The sequence below is a fragment of the Notothenia rossii genome, assembly GCF_949606895.1.
Source record: "Notothenia rossii genome assembly, chromosome: 6".
Lineage (NCBI taxonomy): Eukaryota > Metazoa > Chordata > Actinopteri > Perciformes > Nototheniidae > Notothenia > Notothenia rossii.
The window spans coordinates 28,449,002-28,468,511 of NC_136909.1; the positions used below are offsets into that span (position 1 = coordinate 28,449,002).

The following is a 19,510-nucleotide window of genomic DNA, read 5'->3' on the forward strand; positions in this document are numbered from 1 at the left end:
ATGATAAAATAACAGACTCCATATATAAGAAAATGAACTATTGAGAGTGGTTATGAGAGTCATTCCTCCAAAGATATTTCATGCATGAAAATACATTGAGAATATATTCTCTTCGTTTTAGTAAAGTATTCATCCAATAAGGAAACCATTTAAATGTATTTGTTTATGTATTTTTCAGCCGTTGAATACAGTTCACTTTGCATTCTAGGTATACAGTAATCCGTCATTAGATGGCTAAAATGTCAGAAATCACGGCTTTGACGGATTGTGTTGTAGCTTTCTGATTTGATCCAACCCTGAGCAGCTGTCTCTGTTTTTCAGGCTGATGAAGTAGAACAGGTCTCTCCATCTGTGCTGCTGCAGTCCATGGGACAGACCCCAACCCCCAGGTCAACACAATGAGAAGGAAATCAACACAAATCCTGTTTACTCTCCACCTCACAATGTGACACAATAAACACATTTCCCCCCGTTTTTCCCCACAATGAACAACTGCACAAAAGGGAGTTATAGGCATATTTGAAAATGTCTTAAAACTTGTAGAGAGGATGTGTGTTGTGTTGTTGTATTTCAAACATCGGTTCTTCTCACCAGGGAGATGACCTGCAGTGAGAAACTGTCAATAAAAAGTGAAAAATTATACCAGAGTATGACCTTGATGGTTGAGACCGAGATCAAACGTTAACCCATTGTGAGTCAAAGTCCAGTATTTAACATTTGGGGCCACAGAACATTTGGTCACATCTAAAGTTGTTGTTTACAGTTTAAAAATGGCCTATAAGCAGGAATGCCAAATTAAAGAAAAGTCTCATATATTATATTATATATGATTAAATATTTAATACAAAATGTAACCGATTCTAGTTTCCCCCCACCCCTCGCCATAACTTCTGCTTTTACATGCATGTGAAAATTCAAAACACCAAATGAAATCAGGTTATCCGCTTAAGGTGATTAAATTAAGTGACTTAAATCTAGGTAGGTTAATAGCCAAAAACTCAAAGCTGATTATAGCCAGACTGAAATATTAACATAACAATACCCATATAGTATTGCCTTAATCTGACCATAATCATGTTATGAATGTGCATGTGAACAGACTGATTAAAATTTGGATTCACACAACTCTTCATTGTTTAACATGTTCTCTCCATCACTGTCTCCTCCTCCACCCCTACTCTCTGTCTGCCCTCAGGCTTTAAACATCTGCTTTTTTTCCCCTCTCCGGCTGCTGTTTTAGTCTCTCTGTGTCACTCGTGGTTTTAAAGAGATCCCTTAAAATACTTATTTTGGTTCTTATATTTGACTGTTATACAATATTAAGTCCAAGTGTATTAAATGGGACTTTTTTTACACTAATCATAAGGGCGAACCAAAGAAGGGATATATTTATAATTGACCAATATTGCACTTTTGCGATTATTTTCAAACTTCCTTCTTTTATCTTCCTTCTTATGTATTGTAACCATTATTGTAATTTAAAATAATATATATAAATCGTACTGATCTCCTGGCATTAACAGTATTGTAATATATAACACAAGTGTAAATGCACACTGACTAGGCTCTAAAGCTTTTATTTGGATAACTCAAGCCTCAAAACGTTAACTGTTCCTGCTCTTGAGGAGCTGCAGCATTATTTTTAAAGACAAACTCAAAGATACAAAACAACTTTAATTTTACTTTGAATAATTTCTTCCATGCTCTGATCCACTGCCTCTTTCCATTTTGCAACCACGCACTAGCTACGCAATAATTGAACTTCTCTTTTAACAATGTAAACATGTTGATGCATTTAAACCCGGCCTCGGACATTTTCACAAAGTAGTCAGACCTGTTTGTAGTCAAGAGGGTTTAATCAATTGCAGTATAAATACACTTGCACGAATATAAAACCAAATACCCCAAATGGAGCCAAAATCTACACCATGAAGGGGTATGCAAAGCAACTATGTTGATCAGGGTAAAAAAAAGACCCATAGTACATATGGATTTCTAAGTTATAAAACATGAACAGTTTTTATAGGTTCACATATAGATGAACCTTGAGTGAAGATTGTTTGTCAACTGCCGTTTCAAAGGTCAACGAAGAACTAATGAGCGAAAATGTACAGGTGAGAAGAGATTACTGTATATAGTATTAATTAAAAGAGTTGCTTCATGCTGCACTTCCATAAAGTTTGGGACTCAAGAGACAGACAGTAAAACGATGGTGAAAAATAAAGATACCATGACAGTGGTAACAGTGAAACTCCTCAACTACTGACCCCAGTTAGAAATTGTGATATTACATAAACACATGGTATCTGTCTGTTTTTTTTTTTTAACTTGACAGCAGTTTACCTGTGTGAAGCTGCTCAGACTGTGTTCATAAACCACCTGATGGGAACATCACCCTGCTCCTGCTGACTCCGCAGCCTGGCTGACTGAAAGTGATTCCCTGTCAGCGTTTATTTATCAGTGTCGAGATCCTATCTCTAACAGGTTCCCAGGTTGTGATGACCCGATGCAATAGTGTAGCAAAAAGATGAACTAATGTGAGTTTTAAAGACCGAAACTAATACTTTAATAAATGAAAGTTGCATTTGGTCCTTCTTGTTACCCTCTCTCATATTTTGTATGGAAACCAAAGACTTGTATCATGCAAAAAACTTCTTCCATCAAACATTACAGCGTTTCTATCAAAAGTTAAAGATAATATGTGAAATGTATCGTTATACCATACTTGATGGATAAGTAAGTACTGGCCTGCTGCCAAAAGAAAGGCTTCAAGTTTTTAGAATGTATGTTAAACTAATGCTTATGTTAGTGACGTTTGAAAACAACGTCATGTTTTTGAAATTGTTTCAAATGGCGTTCTTGAAATCTTTTAGGTATTTTTTGTTTGTTTGAGTTCATAAGAAATGTTACCATAGTACTCGTACCATAGTACCATGGTATATTTACCATGGTACATGTATTACAGGATTTTTTTTATGACAGCCCCTAGTGTCAGCAGAAAGTAATTCAAATAATAATTCCAAATAAATGCAAATAAATGCAAAAAAAATACATCTTAAAATATATTTTAAGATCATGTTTAATCATCTGATTCATCTGTACATTGCTGTTTTAGTCTCTGTTCTTCTAATTAGTGTCTACAGTGTGCCTATTGAGCCATTTTGAGCGATCTAGCCCCTCTCTCTCACTGTGAAAGTGAATGGGTGCTGTAAAAACTACACTGCACATGCTAAGAGTATTTTTCTATTCAATGTGTGCGGCAAAAAAAGAATCACTATTGGGGCACTGTGCTGACATACCTAGCAAACGTCATCCCATAATTCAGAGAGCTGAATGTCTGTAAGTACGTATGCCTCGGAAATAGTAGTTGTTTGTGAAGAGGAGACGAGAGAGATTAGCATAAAGCGATTAAAACCAGTAAAACGGAAAGAAAATGAATGAAGTTGACCATCTTCAGCTTTGGTAAGTTCATTTTATGTCATATTTTTTGTTGATCTTCTGTGTTTTGCCTATAGGCTATTGCTCTGCTGGATCGATTGATATTGTGACCTTGGTGATGAGTGTCTGTGTTTTCCTTATAATATATACAATTTTAAAAGCAATGTATTTCTATTGGTACTTATGGTTCGTGCCTGCACCAAATAATAACAAATTAGAAGGAAAACAATATTTAAAAAATACAGATTTCAGTATTCTGAGGCTCTGAGCCCCATTTATTTTCCTCACGGACCGCAAGAAAAGTCCAACATTATACAATTTAAGACAATGTTTTTATGAACAGCACAGCTTCTGGTCTTCCAAGACCCGACCGGACAAAAAGACATGGTGCAGGCACGAAACATACTACCAATAGAAATACATTGCTTTTAAAATCGTTCTGTGTGACACGAAAGAAATGTCACATAGAACGTGTGAATCTATTGATTCGTGTTGGTGAACACGAATCAATAGATTAAATGTATTTTGTGACTATAACATGAAATGCCGTGAGACTGGGTTGAAATATACCATGGTACTATGATACCAGTAGCCTACTATGGTAACATAACATTTCTTATGGGCAGGGCCGTCCCTTCCTAGGCCGATCATGCAGGCTGCATGGGGCCTCACATTGCACAGGGGGCCTTGGCTTATGAGCTCGGCTTGTGCGCAGTTCTCAGCGCAGTTCTCCCCCCCCCCTCCCGGCTAACACACGAGAGTGAGAGAGAGAGGTGACAAGGGGAGCAACTGTAACCCGACACCGTTGCAATGAATCGACATCTGACCAATCACGGCTTTGATATGGCCACTAGTGCAGGTGAAGAGATTTCGGTGAAAAGAAAGTTTCAGTCAAGAGCAAGAGGACAAAAAAAAAAAAGATGAAGAAACTAGAGCATCACTCGAAGGTGGGTTGTTGTATGAGTCAAATGTACAGCCTGCGAATGTTGTATAAGTCAAATGTCAAAGTATGTTATGCCTTTTAGTCAAATGTCAAAGTATGTTATGCCTTTTATCTGCTAATGTACAGGAGGAAGAGTGATAAACTGTCTGTCTAGTTGGCTTACATAACAGTTCAAGTTTACAGCCTAAAAAACATGGAGCATTTTTTCCCCTTTTATTCATTTTTATGTCAATTTGCACATTTCATGGTGATGCTCAGCATCTCCTCTTAACTCCTAACAGTCATCATCATGTCAACCACAACACAGAGAAATACTGATAGAAATGTGTGTTTAGTTGTTAATACGTTGCTGACAGAGGGAACTACATTTGAATACAGATTTAAGAAATATCCGTTTTTGAGCATGTAATAAGCATGTTTTGTCTTGACTATATTACAACTATATTATAATAAAATAATATAGTATTTATATTATTGAATTGATTATGATTATTAGTAGAAGTAGTTTATTTGCATTAATTATATTTTAATCTTTTTGAGGCTATTATTTGGCAGGAAATGCAGACGTATTCACCATTTATCATTTACCTCACTGTATAAAAAAGCAACTGTGTTGATAATAATAATAAACAGGAATTATATTTGCAGAGTACTTGTCTCCAAAACATTTTTTTTCACTCCTGTCGGTTGTGGGGAGGGCCTCATCTCACAATGTCGCTTGGGGCCCCAAGTTGGCCAGGGACGGCCCTGCTTATGGGTGTCTATCTAAAAGTCATATAACATCAAAATTGTACAGTACTGTACTTTAGTAAATATGCTGAGTTTAGGTTTTTTCATACAAACATTTAAAGCTTACCTAGTGTAGTTAAGACACTTAAAAAGTTTTCTGAGGCTTTTTTGAAAAGTTTGGCTATGAGGCAGAAGACAACGCACACGGTTTTTAATTTACTAAAGGCTAATGTGTTTATTTTTTGTTCAAGAACAAACTTCTGGGCTTAATCACTCATTGATAACTAATCGTTTACTGTGTTAAACACACATTACCGGTAACTTTTTGAGACATGATAAGTGCTGTATGGAAACCGCGGGCACAGACCATGGCCCAGACTAATTGCTGCGACCAGCCCAAAAGAAAACGAGAAAACCTGCGTGTGCTTGTCTATGTGGACTGACCGTTTGATTTTTGTGACCGTGTGTGCGTGCATGCATGCGTGTGTGTGTGTGTGTGTGTGTGTGTGTGTGTGCGTGCGTGCGTGCGTGTGTGCGTGTGTGTGTGTGTGGGTGGGTGTGTGTGTGTGTGTGTTTGTGTGTGTTTGTGTGTGTTACGCCCCTCAGTGCAGCGGATGGAGCACTGCGTCCCCTCAAGTCATTTCCAAGCCGGGATCTGAAGTGACAACATCTCATGCTCGGAGTTCATCGCATTCACCGCTTTTACTTTCTCTGTGGATCTACTCAAGGATGAACTGAAAGTCGTTTTTTTTTATCTGACAGAGAGGAAGACACACTATCGGATCTATGAAAAACCCGCGTGGATTTGTACAACCATTTTAAACCAGAAGGAATGCATATTTTCTTTGTGAAACTAACTTTCTTGTTGTCGCTGATAGCACTAACACGAGGTAAGTGGCGCGAGGGGGGGACTCACTTTATGTGTTGTTTTCTTCATCAGTAAGATACAATGTCTTATTCTACTTATTGTGTGTGTTGCAGACTCAGAGTAGAGTTTGACTCGAACCTGTTGCATTCGCTGCTTTGTGAACTGATGGACTGAAACTGAAGTGTAGCAACTTGTTTCGACTCATCCTGCATGTGAACTCAGTTTACTGTTAATTTGCCTTACTTAAGCTTAACTGTGCGATTTCATGCAACTGGGCATCATATTAAACACAGCTTTGCTCTCCTGACTTGCAAACTGGATAAATCCAGGCTTTTTCACTTTGCAAGGGCAGATTGGGCGCACTTGTCCAGCAAACACTCAACTTTGTTCTCACTAACGCATGCCTTTGAAGTTTGCATTCAGAGCAGTGTGTTTGTGTTTTATATTATTGCAAAGCAGTGTTGCTCCTCAAATGGCACATTCTTTTTGGGACAGCTGCAGAGAGGAGCATGCCACTGCCAAACCAGTGTCAGCCCCCCCTGTTTACCACAAAAACTGCTCTTTTGAGGTGCCAAGAGTCACACCTAGACTTCACATTTATGGAGTATTCATCACTGAAGGAAAACACATATTTGCTGCATCACATCAAACCCCAACATAGTTAGTGGTTCCTTACGGTTTTTGAAAGTTAAACAAGTTTCAACAGGTGTATTAAAACTTTTCATTTGCAGGTCTAAGATGCTCCATGCCCACGGAGTCGTGTTTGAACCTGGGGAGGTGTGAAGCAACTCCAGATGGCAATGGAGAGTGCAAGTAAGTTTAGTTTTTTCTTCCCCATGACCGATTCTTGGTGAGGAATACCTGCAGAGAAATGTATGATTTTGGAATTTGACATGACTCAGATTTTTGGTTGACATGTGAAGGCTGTAAAGGGGGAAAAAGCTCACACCAGTGTTGCTATTTCTGGTAGGCGAATGGTCAGAGAGCTGAGACAGAAATGAGTGGACATTGATGAGGACAGGGGTCACTGTGAGAGAGTGTGTTTGTGTGTTGCTGCCACCCCACTCGCAGCCCTAAATCTTGCTTTTTCTTTTCTTCCACCGAGCGACAGCTGGGGTTGCCAGAAGCTCGGCTACCATTGTTCTCCGCTGCGATTAATTCTGTGTGACTAATCTGGGTGAGGCTTCCCAGAGAGACCCTCAGACCCTGTCCTCAACCCCCCCCCCTCTCTTCACAACCCCTCCTCTCTCCTGGGATTGTGTCCCCTCCTCAATGGCCCTCAGTACTCTCTCTCTCTCCTCTCATTCCCTTAGACAGATGGCATCGGCTAGATGTTTTTTAACCTGCTTAAAGGAATGGAAACAAGTTCTACATTCTGCCTTTTTTTATTTGGAGATGTTTTCACACCAGTGTAAACAAATAAGCCGCACAGAAGTTTTTTTTCCCACTTCTTTACAACAATAGCCTACTTTACGCTTGGCTCTATTTCCATCCTGGCATGAGCAGATCAGCCAGTGTCATCTTACTGTCGCAGGGCTCGCTGACCGGGGGAATGATTTGGCAGACTGGGTCACTGCTCCGAGACAGCAAGACCCAGGCAGCCATCTTGGCCCCCCGCCACATCTTCATTTGCTCTGGTTGTATTATTCACCCCTCAATCACACAACCGCCCCCCCCCTACCCATACCCTCCAACTCCCCACCTTCCCTACAACCTCACTGGGCCACAAAGCCATCCTTGTGCCCCTTCACTGTCCTACTCCTCTGTCTTCTCCAATTAAACATGGAGATGGACATCCTCGCAGTTTTGAAAAGATTTAAGCGGGCAAACAAGGCTTTATGTGTTTGTGTGTGTGTTGAAAACATTGCTGCGCTATTTTTCACTGTACCACCAGAGGGCATGGAGAAAAAGTTTTAGGTTCATCAAGTTCAGCCAGCAAAATATGAATGAGGATCATTGTCAGAAGTTCAGCTGATTGCAACTAATGATAATAAATTATAATTATAATAGCCACGCCCAAGTCTTTGGCGATGTGTTTATCTAATTTTCGATTAGTCAACTAATCATTGCAGCATTAACCAGAAGTACAAAGTACACTGCAAAGGGGAACATATCCTGCTCTTTCTTGTCATATGTTATTGTTAACTCAATATCTTTAGATTTTGTACTTTTGTTTGAACCAAAACATACATTCATTCTTGGATCACAAGTCCAAAACTGACATACTCCAAACAACTATTATCTCTTTTGGACTACAGTTTTGAACCACTTCTCTTCTGAAATGTAACTCACTAAAGACAGCAGTAAATGTAAAGTTTATTCTCGCCTATTATTTTCGATTAGTGTTATTTTGTGAATGCACTCCCTAAAAAGAAGGTTGTTGTTGTGGCGCAATCAGGTTCTTAAGGTGATTTATTGTTTTAGAAATTGGGAGGTTTTGTGCTTTCTAAAGATATATAATGTGGTGATTGTTGTTCTTCAATTTGAGACTATTGTTGACTAAATCTTTTGGAAGGAACGAAGAATACTTTTGTTTTCGTATGAGAATTCTTCATTGAAGGATTGCTTTGTCAACTTTGAAATGACTGAAAGGGAAATCCAGCTGAGCTGCACCAGAGCTTGTGGTATCCACACTTTCGGTGCTGGTATTCAAGCTAAAAATACTTTTGGTAGGATCCAGCCTAATCCAAACAATAGCTTATTTACTAAGGCTTAGATCCTCTCTGGTAAAGGCCCAAGTCTTCAAAGCCCATGCCCGCAGTTTGTTATAAAAGTTTGACATCTCAGGCCGAAGCCAAGATAACCCTGATGAAATGCCTATGATTATTTTGTCATAACCAGATGAGACATTATACAATATGACAATCATTTATTAGTGAAGGCAATGCAGAGTTTTTTTTGCCCCCTGCCTCGCTTCATTCCTGTCAGGATTACGACTTGGTTTGTCCTTAGTAAAGAAGCCGCCGCTCTTGAACTCCAGAGTTATGTCAAGGTCAAGTAAGTGGGATTGGAAGCTTCAGTTTTATATGGTATGACAGAGATGCCTGCCTACTTGACGTGCCATACCATAAATACCATCTCCTCTCCGTATCTGGCCTGCCTGGCCTTGTTAGATCCTGACTGAAGTTTTATCTCCAAAGAGCTTGTTGGAGGCCTCTCGTTTACAGCAGAGGCTTGGCTGCAGGAGAGAGCAGTGACAGAGCCGAGTCGATCCGGACCAGGAAAAATAACTCCCAAATTCCAGTGGCACAATGGCCAGAATGAAAGAGCTTCTCTCTGCCAGGAGGGATGAGAAATGTTGGGCGAGGAAGGATGCTGCTGAGAGATCACAAACCTTCATCATCAGTTAGTCAGCGTGATGAAAACATACAGCAGACAGCCTGTTGATTGCCAGGAGTCACGTGATGATTTAGGATTCAGGTTCTCATTACAGATGAAAGCCTCAAGTTTGTATGGAGAGGCCATACTTGAGATACAACAGAAACTCTTCTAATGTTTCAGTAGAGAAGAATCATTTGCATTTTTGTCTTGTTGAACACAAAAGCCTGAGCTGCTACTATATTATGTAATCAATCAGTTTACAAAGGCTTTAATATACATTCGGATTAGTTTGTATTTAATTGACAATAAGTTGTTTTCCACCATCAGAGACTAAAATGCTCTTCTAAGCGGTTGACATAAAACATTGTTATAAAAAAGTGACGGCTGGTAACTGTAGGATTTGAGATTTTAATATGCGTAGATGATTCCTTTTTGACATGACAGATACCACAATACTATTCAAAATATTCCTTTCAATACTGTGTATTGCAAAATCCCTTATTATTTGACATATTCAACAGTATTCAATACACTTTAAAGGTGGGGTAGGTAAGTTTGAGAAACCGGATCGAGATACACTTTTTGTTATATTCCATGGAATGCTCTTAACATCCTGATAGCAATGAATATCTTAAGTGCTTTGACAAAAAATTCATAAAAAAATGTCATCTGTGGAAGCCGTAGCGCTGTAAAAAGCACGACCAATCATTTTAGCCGGCCCGGCTAAAATAACTGGATGGTCTACCTGCCTGTCAGCCTTCCATCTGTGCACAAACTTATCTCGTGCCCTCATTGGTCATGTGCACGCTCGTGTGTGTTGGAGGAGGGGCTCTGTAAGAAAGTGGCAGATTTTTTCCAGTTATGTATTTTCAAATTCTAGCGCACTCAAGCTGGTTTCTCCAAAATTACTTACCCCACCTTTAAATGAGCACACATATTATAAAAACCTGACTGATTTCTTTATTTGGAACCGGCAAAACCTGATCGATAAATAAGTAAACAAGAACTGACAATCTGGACATAGATATTTATATTTATTTGACAGATTGCGGATTCAAAAATGAAATTTATTTACAAATGTATTGAGGTTTCATATCCATCACTTCAGACGCATCACTAAAATAATTTGGCTTACCAACTTTCCATCACCTAAGATTTTATTTGTTAAAATTGTAGTCAATTTGTTTTTTCACATTCCTTTTTAATTGACATGAGCAGACTATCGTGTGAAAAATATGTTGAAATGTTATCGTGGTTGGGAAACCTTGATTAAAAAGAAAATAAATGAAACTTTAGTGTTTGCATTAGATAACATAACAAACAGTCTTTAACTTCCTGCTGGTATGTGCAGTGACTGCTACACTATACACGCTCTTCAATGAAAGTGAGTCCTTTTCTCTCCGGTTCTTGGGATTCCTTAATGGCACCTCTGTTCACTCCGGTCAGATGAGTCTATCTGCCCCCACACACACATACACACACTACTGCACCCCCCCATGCATCCATTCAGAGTGAGGAAACGGCCTCCCAGTGGCCTGAGGGAAGAAAAGGTGCCGTATCTGATCATATCATCACACAGCGAGAAACACACAGCACAAGGCTTTTATATGGCCGCTGCCGCCAGTGTTGGGTTTCCTTTGGCAGGAGCGGGGCTGGTGAGAGGGCTGATCGTCAGAGTTTTTAGGCTGAATGAAGTGACTTGGTGGTGGGGAACCTCAGTGCGGAGGATTAATGACATTTGAGCCTCCCTGGTTGGCATATGCCAAGATAAATCACATAAACTTTGATCGCAGGCTGAGAGGGCTGACAGAATGTATGTGTGTGTGTGTGTGTGTGTGTGTGTGTGTGTGTGTGTGTGTGTGTGTGTGTGTGTGTGTGTGTGTGTGTGTGTGAGACAAAGACACTGGGCATACTCCAGACCACACTTCCTCATTTCTTTTTTCATTCAGCCAGACCACCTGTCTGTGGGTTGTAGTGTAACAACTTAGACGTGCTTTCACCCACACAACAGCATGCTGCATAATACCCATGATTACTTGTGGTTATGCTCATTCAGCTCCACACTGGAACAGATCTGCGTTGAATGCCAGGTGTGCCTTTAGCTTTCAGTCATTGCCTGATAAACACTCACTCACAGGATATTTAGGAAAATGGAGTATGATGCCTTTGTGGTTAAGTAGAGCAGTTTGTTCAGTTAAGCAGCAACACAGATCGTAAAACTGATACCAATCATGGTTGCTGTCACTAGAAAAAAATCTGTTTCCTTGAGGCTTTTGAAGCTTCAACATTTATCTAAACAGGACAAGCTGCCATGGTTTAGTCAGGATTACCTAATAATAATACTTTTCTAGGGCTTTGAGTCATAACTTGTCAAATCCTAACACACTGACATTCCAAGGAGGTAATTGTCTTTCTTGTATTGTATTTATTTGCTAATATACATCTTTAAATCTGCTTAGAAATAAAAGGAAAAATAACGCCCAATAACCCCAGCATTTACTTAGAATAATAACATTTTGAAGTTTCAGTATTACTGTAAACCAATGATAGTTGTCTGCATACGGGTGCATTAGAAAAAAGGGGCTGATCCAAATGTTGGCTCAAGTTGAAGCACACAGTTACAGCTGCACCTGGTGTCAGACTATGAAAAGCCCTGCACTCAAAATAAGAACATAGTTTTCTTTCATCAAGAGTTAATGCTGACAAACATACTTAAAGTAATATTCAAATTTGCCACATTAGTGTCAATTTACCTTTTTTTATTCTAAGAATTTTATTCAAAAGTGACATTATGTGTAGCTAACACATTATGAAACATTTCACCCCTAAAACATTGCTGGCTCAGAGATTAGATACTGGCTTGCGAGACATGTTTACCAGTAATCGGCAAACAGCCACCACTTTATTTTGTAATTTGGCTAGCTGACCAATTCAATTAATATACACAGCTTCTAAAATCTGAAACTTAAGCCTGCTAACAATCTAATCCCAGTCTGCAGATTTATGTTGGAGGTTGTAGTAATGGTACATATCGGCATGCTCTCACAAACTTTGAAGTCGCCAAGTACAGTAACAACCTGAGAGTCCAGTTGCACTGTCAGCTACACCTTCAGACACCCGTAAAGCCTGTAAGTGGTTCCCAGCCTTGTAAAGTAGGCAGTGGCAGAAGTCATTAGACTCTCAAGACACACACACACACACACACACACACACACACACACACACACACACACACACACACACACACACACACACACACACACACACACACACACACACACACACACACACACACACACACACACACACACACACACACACACACACACACACAGAGTGGTCGGTCCCTGGGGGAGCTGGCTCTTTCCCATGGGCTGTGTCCATAACGCTCCCAAATAAACAGGGTTTCTAATGGAGGCTGCCAGATGTGGGTTGGCCAGGTCAGCTCCCCTCTACGATTAGAGAGGAAGGTAAAGTAGGATGGATGTAACTAAGGAGAGGGAACGAGGGGCAGCCTTCCCCTGTAATTTCTCAAGCCAATGGGGATTGGGTGGTAACTTTGGTTTCAGTTCCACAACAAACAACACGCCGACTTTTTGTGCCAGCTTTGGTTTTAGGCGAAGAGCTATTTATATTTCACTACATTCGATCTGTGGGATTTAGGCTGAATTTTGGGATTCGTTTCAGTGTTGATTTTCTCCACAGAGTTGTCACAGTGGTTCGCCACTATTTGCTGCTGGGAAAACACTACAGAGGGCAGAAAAGAGAGGGAAGTGTGGAGGAGAGGAGAGAGGCCTCCCTTAGGCAATGCTTTTAAAACGGATCAGACAAGACTAAAGGGGACAGGGCCAGGCACAGGACCAAACAGCCAGGAAATGAGAACGGGTGGGGAGACAGGAGGGGTGAGGGGAGGGGGGGACAGAGGTACAAACAGGCTCCAATAACACACTTTAGAAGCTCCGTGTCATTGGAGGAGACACCGAGAGAGGGACACACAAAAACAGTCTTACATTATATCTCTGGTTTATTTAAACTTATCTACCTTTTTTTGGACATCCTCTCTGAAAATAAGGATATTCAAAAAGAAAAAGAAAAACTAAGTATTACCCAAAATGCCTTAGTATGGCTTCAGCCACAGATTATTTTCTATATCTCTTTAATTCTATTTATTTAATTAATCTAATTAAGCCAAAGATCCAGATAAAGTCTTCAAATGGAAATATTTCATGATATTTTACAGGATAATAGCAGTGTATCCTAACAAAAAACAATGACTGTTATTTTAATTGGCATTCATTTAGTGCAGGGATTGGCAACTTGGATGGTGGTGGGGGCCACATAATTTATGTACTGGCCACCAGGGGGCCGCAGATTCACTTGGAACACACACACACACACACACACACACACACACACACACACACACACACACACACACACACACACACACACACACACACACACACACAAATTCCATGTATTGTATGTAATTATTAACAAATTAAGTCTGACATGTTCATTGACATTTTACAATCTTTCAGGGAACATCCTCTAATAAGCTCACTAAACAAATATCAGTTCACAGAAAGAAAAAAAGTGGCATGTTTGTATTGAACAGGTTATTTAACAGTGGAATAACACTATTTTAAACTATTGGAAAGCACGGAAAGTGTGTGTGCATTGAGATTAACCATTAAGATGACATAAAAATGAAGTCATCAACACTAACCCAGACATTAGTTGTCTAACTTGAACCTAGACACTTGTAGCCTGTCTCTGCTGATGCACAATAAGGGGAATGTCAACAGACACCTGTCAACTCTCTGTCAACTCTCTGTTGTTCCTCAGCGCCGCTCCCCCTCCCTCCCGCTGAAATTATGAATGAAAAGCGTATAGTAATCATAGATAACACGGCAGGGTCCGTGACAGTTTGTTTTCATCTGATTTCAAATAAACAAAGTCTTGGTTTTTAGAATATTAAACTTGTTTTGCCAAATTCAGATGATAAATGCAACTTTTAAGCTTGTAAAGGCATAATTACAAGCGGTAACTTAAAGGTGAGGTATGTAATTCATTTCAGAAACACTTTTTGTTATATTCCATGGAATGCTCTTAACATCCTAATAGCAATGAATATATTAAATGCTTTGACAATAAATCCATAAAAAAATATCATCTGTTGAAGCCGTAGTACTGTAAAAAGCACGACCAATCATTTGAGCCGGCCCGGCTAAAATAACTGGATGGCCTACCTGCCTGTCAGCCTTCCATCTGTGCACAAACTCATCTCGTGCCCTCATTGGTCATGTGCGCGTTCGTGTGTGTTGGAGGAGGGGCTCTGTAAGGAAGTGGCAGATTTTTTCCAGTTGTGTATTTTCAAATTCTTGTGCACTCGAGCTGGTTTCTCCGAAATTACCTACCCCACCTTTAACGTCACTGCAGGCATAACAACAGCCGGTGTTTCTTGTGAGTGTTTCCCCGGGAAACAAACACAATACACACAAACACGTCACAGATTATTTTGCGGTATTTGGCTGCCGAACGATATTATGTACGCAGCTCGCGACATAACTAGGAGTCTAGTGGACGGATTCAGTACTACAAGTTATTTTTTAATTTTAATTTGTATTAATTACGTTGTTTATAAATTAATCTGAGGGCCGCAAAAAGAGGGGCCATTTGCCCATCCCCGATTTAGTGTATATCAGCTAATTGATTATTTCCTAGGTCAACTATGTATGACCTGCCTCACTTGATGTGGAGGAATTTCGTTTTTATTCCGCATAATTATTTATTTCACTTTCAGTTTTATCTCCAGATAAAGTTGGTAAACTGTTGGCTCACTCCGTAAGACCGTACTTTGGCGAATACAGTGTTATCTGAAATTATACAACTTATTTCCAAATCTGAGTAAAATGATCCAAGTGTCAATAAACCCCATTTTCATTTTTACTATCAGCCTTAACATGAGTTATCTCTTGTCATTTGATTTGTTGCAATAAATTAAAAAAACGACAAACAAAGAGTAATCTTAAAACAGCCTTATTAAGTAATTTACAGAAATGGAACCAGACAATGATTGTGTCTCCCACAGAGCTTTACAAGGCACAATAACTCAATAAATGCACAACCTAATTCTCTAAGCCCCTTAAAATGGGTACAGATTTGGGTCTGTACAGCTGCCAAAATCTGTGTGCACACTCCAGGTTTATTTGTATACAGTGCACATGTGTAGTCTGCACATTACGTTTAAAGCCTCCATCTCCATCTGTGTGCGACCTCAGATAGATGGCAGATGGCAGATTGGCAGGAAAGCCCCTTCACAGTGACGCCTGGCCGAGGGTCAGATGTCACCACAACATCTGCTACAGGCTCGAGCCGCCGCCCGGCCCTGTTATGCATCCCATCAGTGTCGCAAACCTGTTGCCACGGGCTACTGCGGCAGCAATTGAAGAAGAAGTGAGCGCAAAGGAGAACAATGAGTGCTCCTGGGCAGGGATGACAGAGAGGATAATAACAGTATCGGCCTCACAGAGGAGATAATTCCACTGCTGTCCTGCTGTTATACGATACCTCCCCACACCTGATATTTGCTCAGCTTCTGATTTGTGCCCCTCTTTTCATGTCTCCTTTATTTACCTTTCCAGCAGCCCAGTGTACCTGCTGCTGTTGAGATTATCCCGCTCGCCAGCCCAGCAGATTTCTCTTGTTGGAGCAGCTGCTTCTCTCTGTTTGTTTTGAATACAGCCAAGACTCCATAAAAGAGTCGTAGAATATCTTTTGTCTCAACCCCCCTCTCTTATTCTTTTATACGATCGTGCACTCATTGAGGCAGTTAAGCCCGCTGCCTGTAAAATTAGTTTTGTGCTGAGCATGTATTTGACAGTCCCTCGCCAAGTTAAAGAGCAAACTGTTGGCATTCTTCGCCTAGCGTGTGCTACAGTTGACTTACTGCTTGCGCCTCAGCAGGGGTGTGTTTGCACAGTGCGTCCACGTGTGTAGAGCTAAGGGTGCGGGGGCGCTATCTGTTTGTCTTTAAGGCCTCGGTGTGAGACGTTGGGCTGTTTAGCGCGGGCAGGTGCCAGGTTTTCAAAGCTGGTGCGAGGTTTTTTTAGGATCCATAAAAGTGAGGCTGCCAGCTACCCTCAGCGTTAAGATTCAGGACAGGAGACTCCAAAGATTCCTTCTGAACTGGAAACCCTTTACCCCTCGACAAACCCAACCAAACCAGTTCCAGTTTCCTTTCTTTCAGACTCCTTTATTTGTCCCGCCGCTTGTGTGTGTGTTTTGGATTTTAAGCTTTTCTTTTGCCCTACGCTTGGCCTCCAACATCACAGACCACTAAAACGTTGCAGAGCAGTAACTTGGAAAGAAGTCTTTCGGGGGAGTGAGCAGTAGTCAGTAGAGGCTTATAAATCCTAATGTGGTGTCTTTCAAATGAAAAGGAATAGGGCTGGGGGTGTGGGAGAAGAGGGGGGTTTTGGAGGGAAGAAAGTCCACAGAGGGGAGCGAGTGGATGCCAGCTACCATACAACTTTGAACAGAGGAAGTGAAACCAATAATGAGAAAAAAAGGGGAAAAATTCAGGGATGAGCCATATGTAATGAAAGACGATTAGGAACACTTTTTTGGAGAGGCAAAAGAGAGGACAGAGGAGGTGTAACAGCTGAATACGCTCGGCCTGTGGTCAACTCTGAATGGGGAGGGAAAAAACAATGGGCCCACTCATCCTCCGCTCTCTCTCCCTCTCTATCCTCTTCCTCACTCGCTCCTCATATCTCTGCTAAGTGTAGGGAAGGGTGGGGGGGAGCCCGGGCCATTCAGAGACCAACACTGTAAAAAATGTCTAACTCAACAACCATTTTCAACTTTAATCCGTTGCATTCTTGAAATATTGTTGTCTATTTGACTTTTGGTCCACAACATATGAAATAATAAGAATGAATAAAAAAAATAAAAAAAGACATTTACAAGTAATTAAGCTTGTTTTTTGGCAGTGCATGGCCCTTGTCTCTGTCTGGGCTTGAGGACAGTGGTAGGATGGGGTGCCATGGAGAGGAAGGAGGCAGAGTGGTGGGGTGCGGGGGGGAGAAGGAGGGGGTGAATGGCCGGGCCAGCCCAGCAGCTGCCTTCTCCTCATTAACATGCACACCTGCTCCCTGCGGCCTTTTTCCAGCGAGCTCGTGTGGCGCCTCACGACCTCAGCACCCGCCACCACTGGGACTTAACTGGACTGGCCTTCTAGCAGCCAGATCTGCTGTTCCCCCCCCCCCCCCCCCAGCCATGCAACACACATACTCACACACACTCCGACTGTCCTCTAAGGGACAGTAAAGATGCTCAGATATTATGTAGAAGAATGTACAGCTACACCACAAGTTACAGTGACAAAACATTTGAAAAGTGCAACAGCTTCTTGATGTTGAAGTTTAAATGTGAAACAACAGCCTACAAATACACCAATAGAGCAGTTTCACTATCACATCAATTTCTAAGTATGTCCTTAATTCAGAATTATATGTAAAAGACAGTGTGTGACATTCTTATTGGACTAGATTTAACTTTATTGTCAGTGCAAGAACAAGTATTGAGACAAACAGAAGTACAAAAAGCCTTGACGTGCAAAGTAAACAGGTAGTACTAGTTACATTAAAGGTCCCATGTCCTGGCCATTTCTACTGATCATAATTCCATTGTTGAGGTCTACTAAAATAGATTTGTATTGTGCAATTTTCCAAACTCACATTGGTTTCTCATTGTGCATCTCTGTATAGCATGTGTATTCACTCACTGTCCACCACCGTTACAGTAGAACATCAGTGATTATGTGTTACAATGGCGTTAGCAACCAGAAAATGACACCAGTAATGACAAACAGATGAGAATGCTGCGTGGGGTCTGGGTGCCTTGTTGGCGGGACGTTGCAGGGCTCGCTGCTGGAGCGGACAGTGTGAGCTGGCTTACTGGTGTCATTTCCTGGTTGCTGCGGGGGATCTGCGAGACACAGCGAGACCCAGCCCGAGCACACACCTGCAGCCTGGCTGTGAGTCTGCGTGTGTGCTCAAAACAAGCCCTGGCCGAGCCCCGCCGCGTCTCGCTGTCTCAGGGTGAGTTCAGGCGGAGAAATCTGCGGAGCTGCAGCTGAGAAAAGATTGAGTGTGTGTGTGTGAGGAAGTCAATGTGAGACGTTACGTCACTATACCTAATAAGTCACTGTACTTACTACACTATAAGAAGAAAACAATGGAAAAAGATCAATCTCCAACGAGGCGTTCTGGGCCAGCATAGACAGGTCTTTTCTGTGTTAGAGTTTTACTCACTACAGGGTGTACTTTGAGGGTTTGTGACTCTGCAGACCGTTTACATGCATAACAAGCTACATAACACACAAGGGGACGGGTACTAACCGGAGAATCATGACATGGGACCTTTTAAGGTATTTCAAGTTATCAATAGAATAAATAGTGTTTCCCACAGAATTTGATTCTTTGTAGGGGTACCGCACCGTACCCCTCCCGGCAAGAAAAGCCAAAGGCCCCTTAACCTATTCGGATGGTCCATGCATCCATCCCCCCCTTCAAATAAGATAATACATGTGAGTTCATGGCTACTGTAGACAATGATCTTGTTGCTCTGTGTTGCGTTGTTAATGAGTGAAACACACCGGAGTTGAGGATCTGTGGGGTTTATTCTCCCAAAAATATCATTTACAATTCAGGCATTTAGCAGACGCCTTATTCCAAAGCGACTTACAATGACCAATTACAGGGACATTCTCCCTGGAGCAACCAAGGGCTAAGTGCCTTACTCAAGGGCACACTAGTAGTGGTGTTCCAGGCAGGATCTGAACTCGCAACCTTCCGATCATCAGCCCACTTCACTATCCATTAGATTACCAAAAAAAATAAAAATAATGATACATTTTTTTTTTATGAGATCCATTTGTGGCGGACGATATTTATTTGTGGCGGACGATATTTATTTGTGGCGGACGATATTTATTTGTGGCGGACGATATTTATTTGTGGCGGCCCGCCACAAATAAATCAATGTATGTGAAACACTGAATGTAACAATTTTCCATCTGATTAAACTTCTGTTTTTCTACTACTTTTGTTGTCTGTCAAATACTAATACCTTTATCACCAACATTAAAGTGATATTGGGAGCTGTTTTACTGTTTTAGTTTTGGGCTTCATCAGAGCACGTTG

The 19,510-nt window shown here is 41.1% G+C and overlaps 1 protein-coding gene across 2 annotated transcripts in view; it reads left to right on the plus strand.

The window, feature by feature from the left end:
* The first annotated feature begins 5,744 nt into the window (after positions 1-5,744).
* The window catches only part of notch1b (notch receptor 1b), a 51,387-nt gene continuing 37,621 nt past the window's right edge, over positions 5,745-19,510 (plus strand). Inside the window, exons 1-2 of one of the 2 annotated variants that reach the window (XM_079689185.1) lie at positions 5,745-6,000; positions 6,710-6,791. In XM_079689185.1, the coding sequence (XP_079545311.1) occupies positions 5,943-6,000; positions 6,710-6,791 (140 nt within the window). In that variant the 5' untranslated portion in view covers positions 5,745-5,942. The remainder of the gene's footprint in view (positions 6,001-6,709; positions 6,792-19,510) is intronic. The other variant, XM_079689184.1, reaches the window with a different exon arrangement.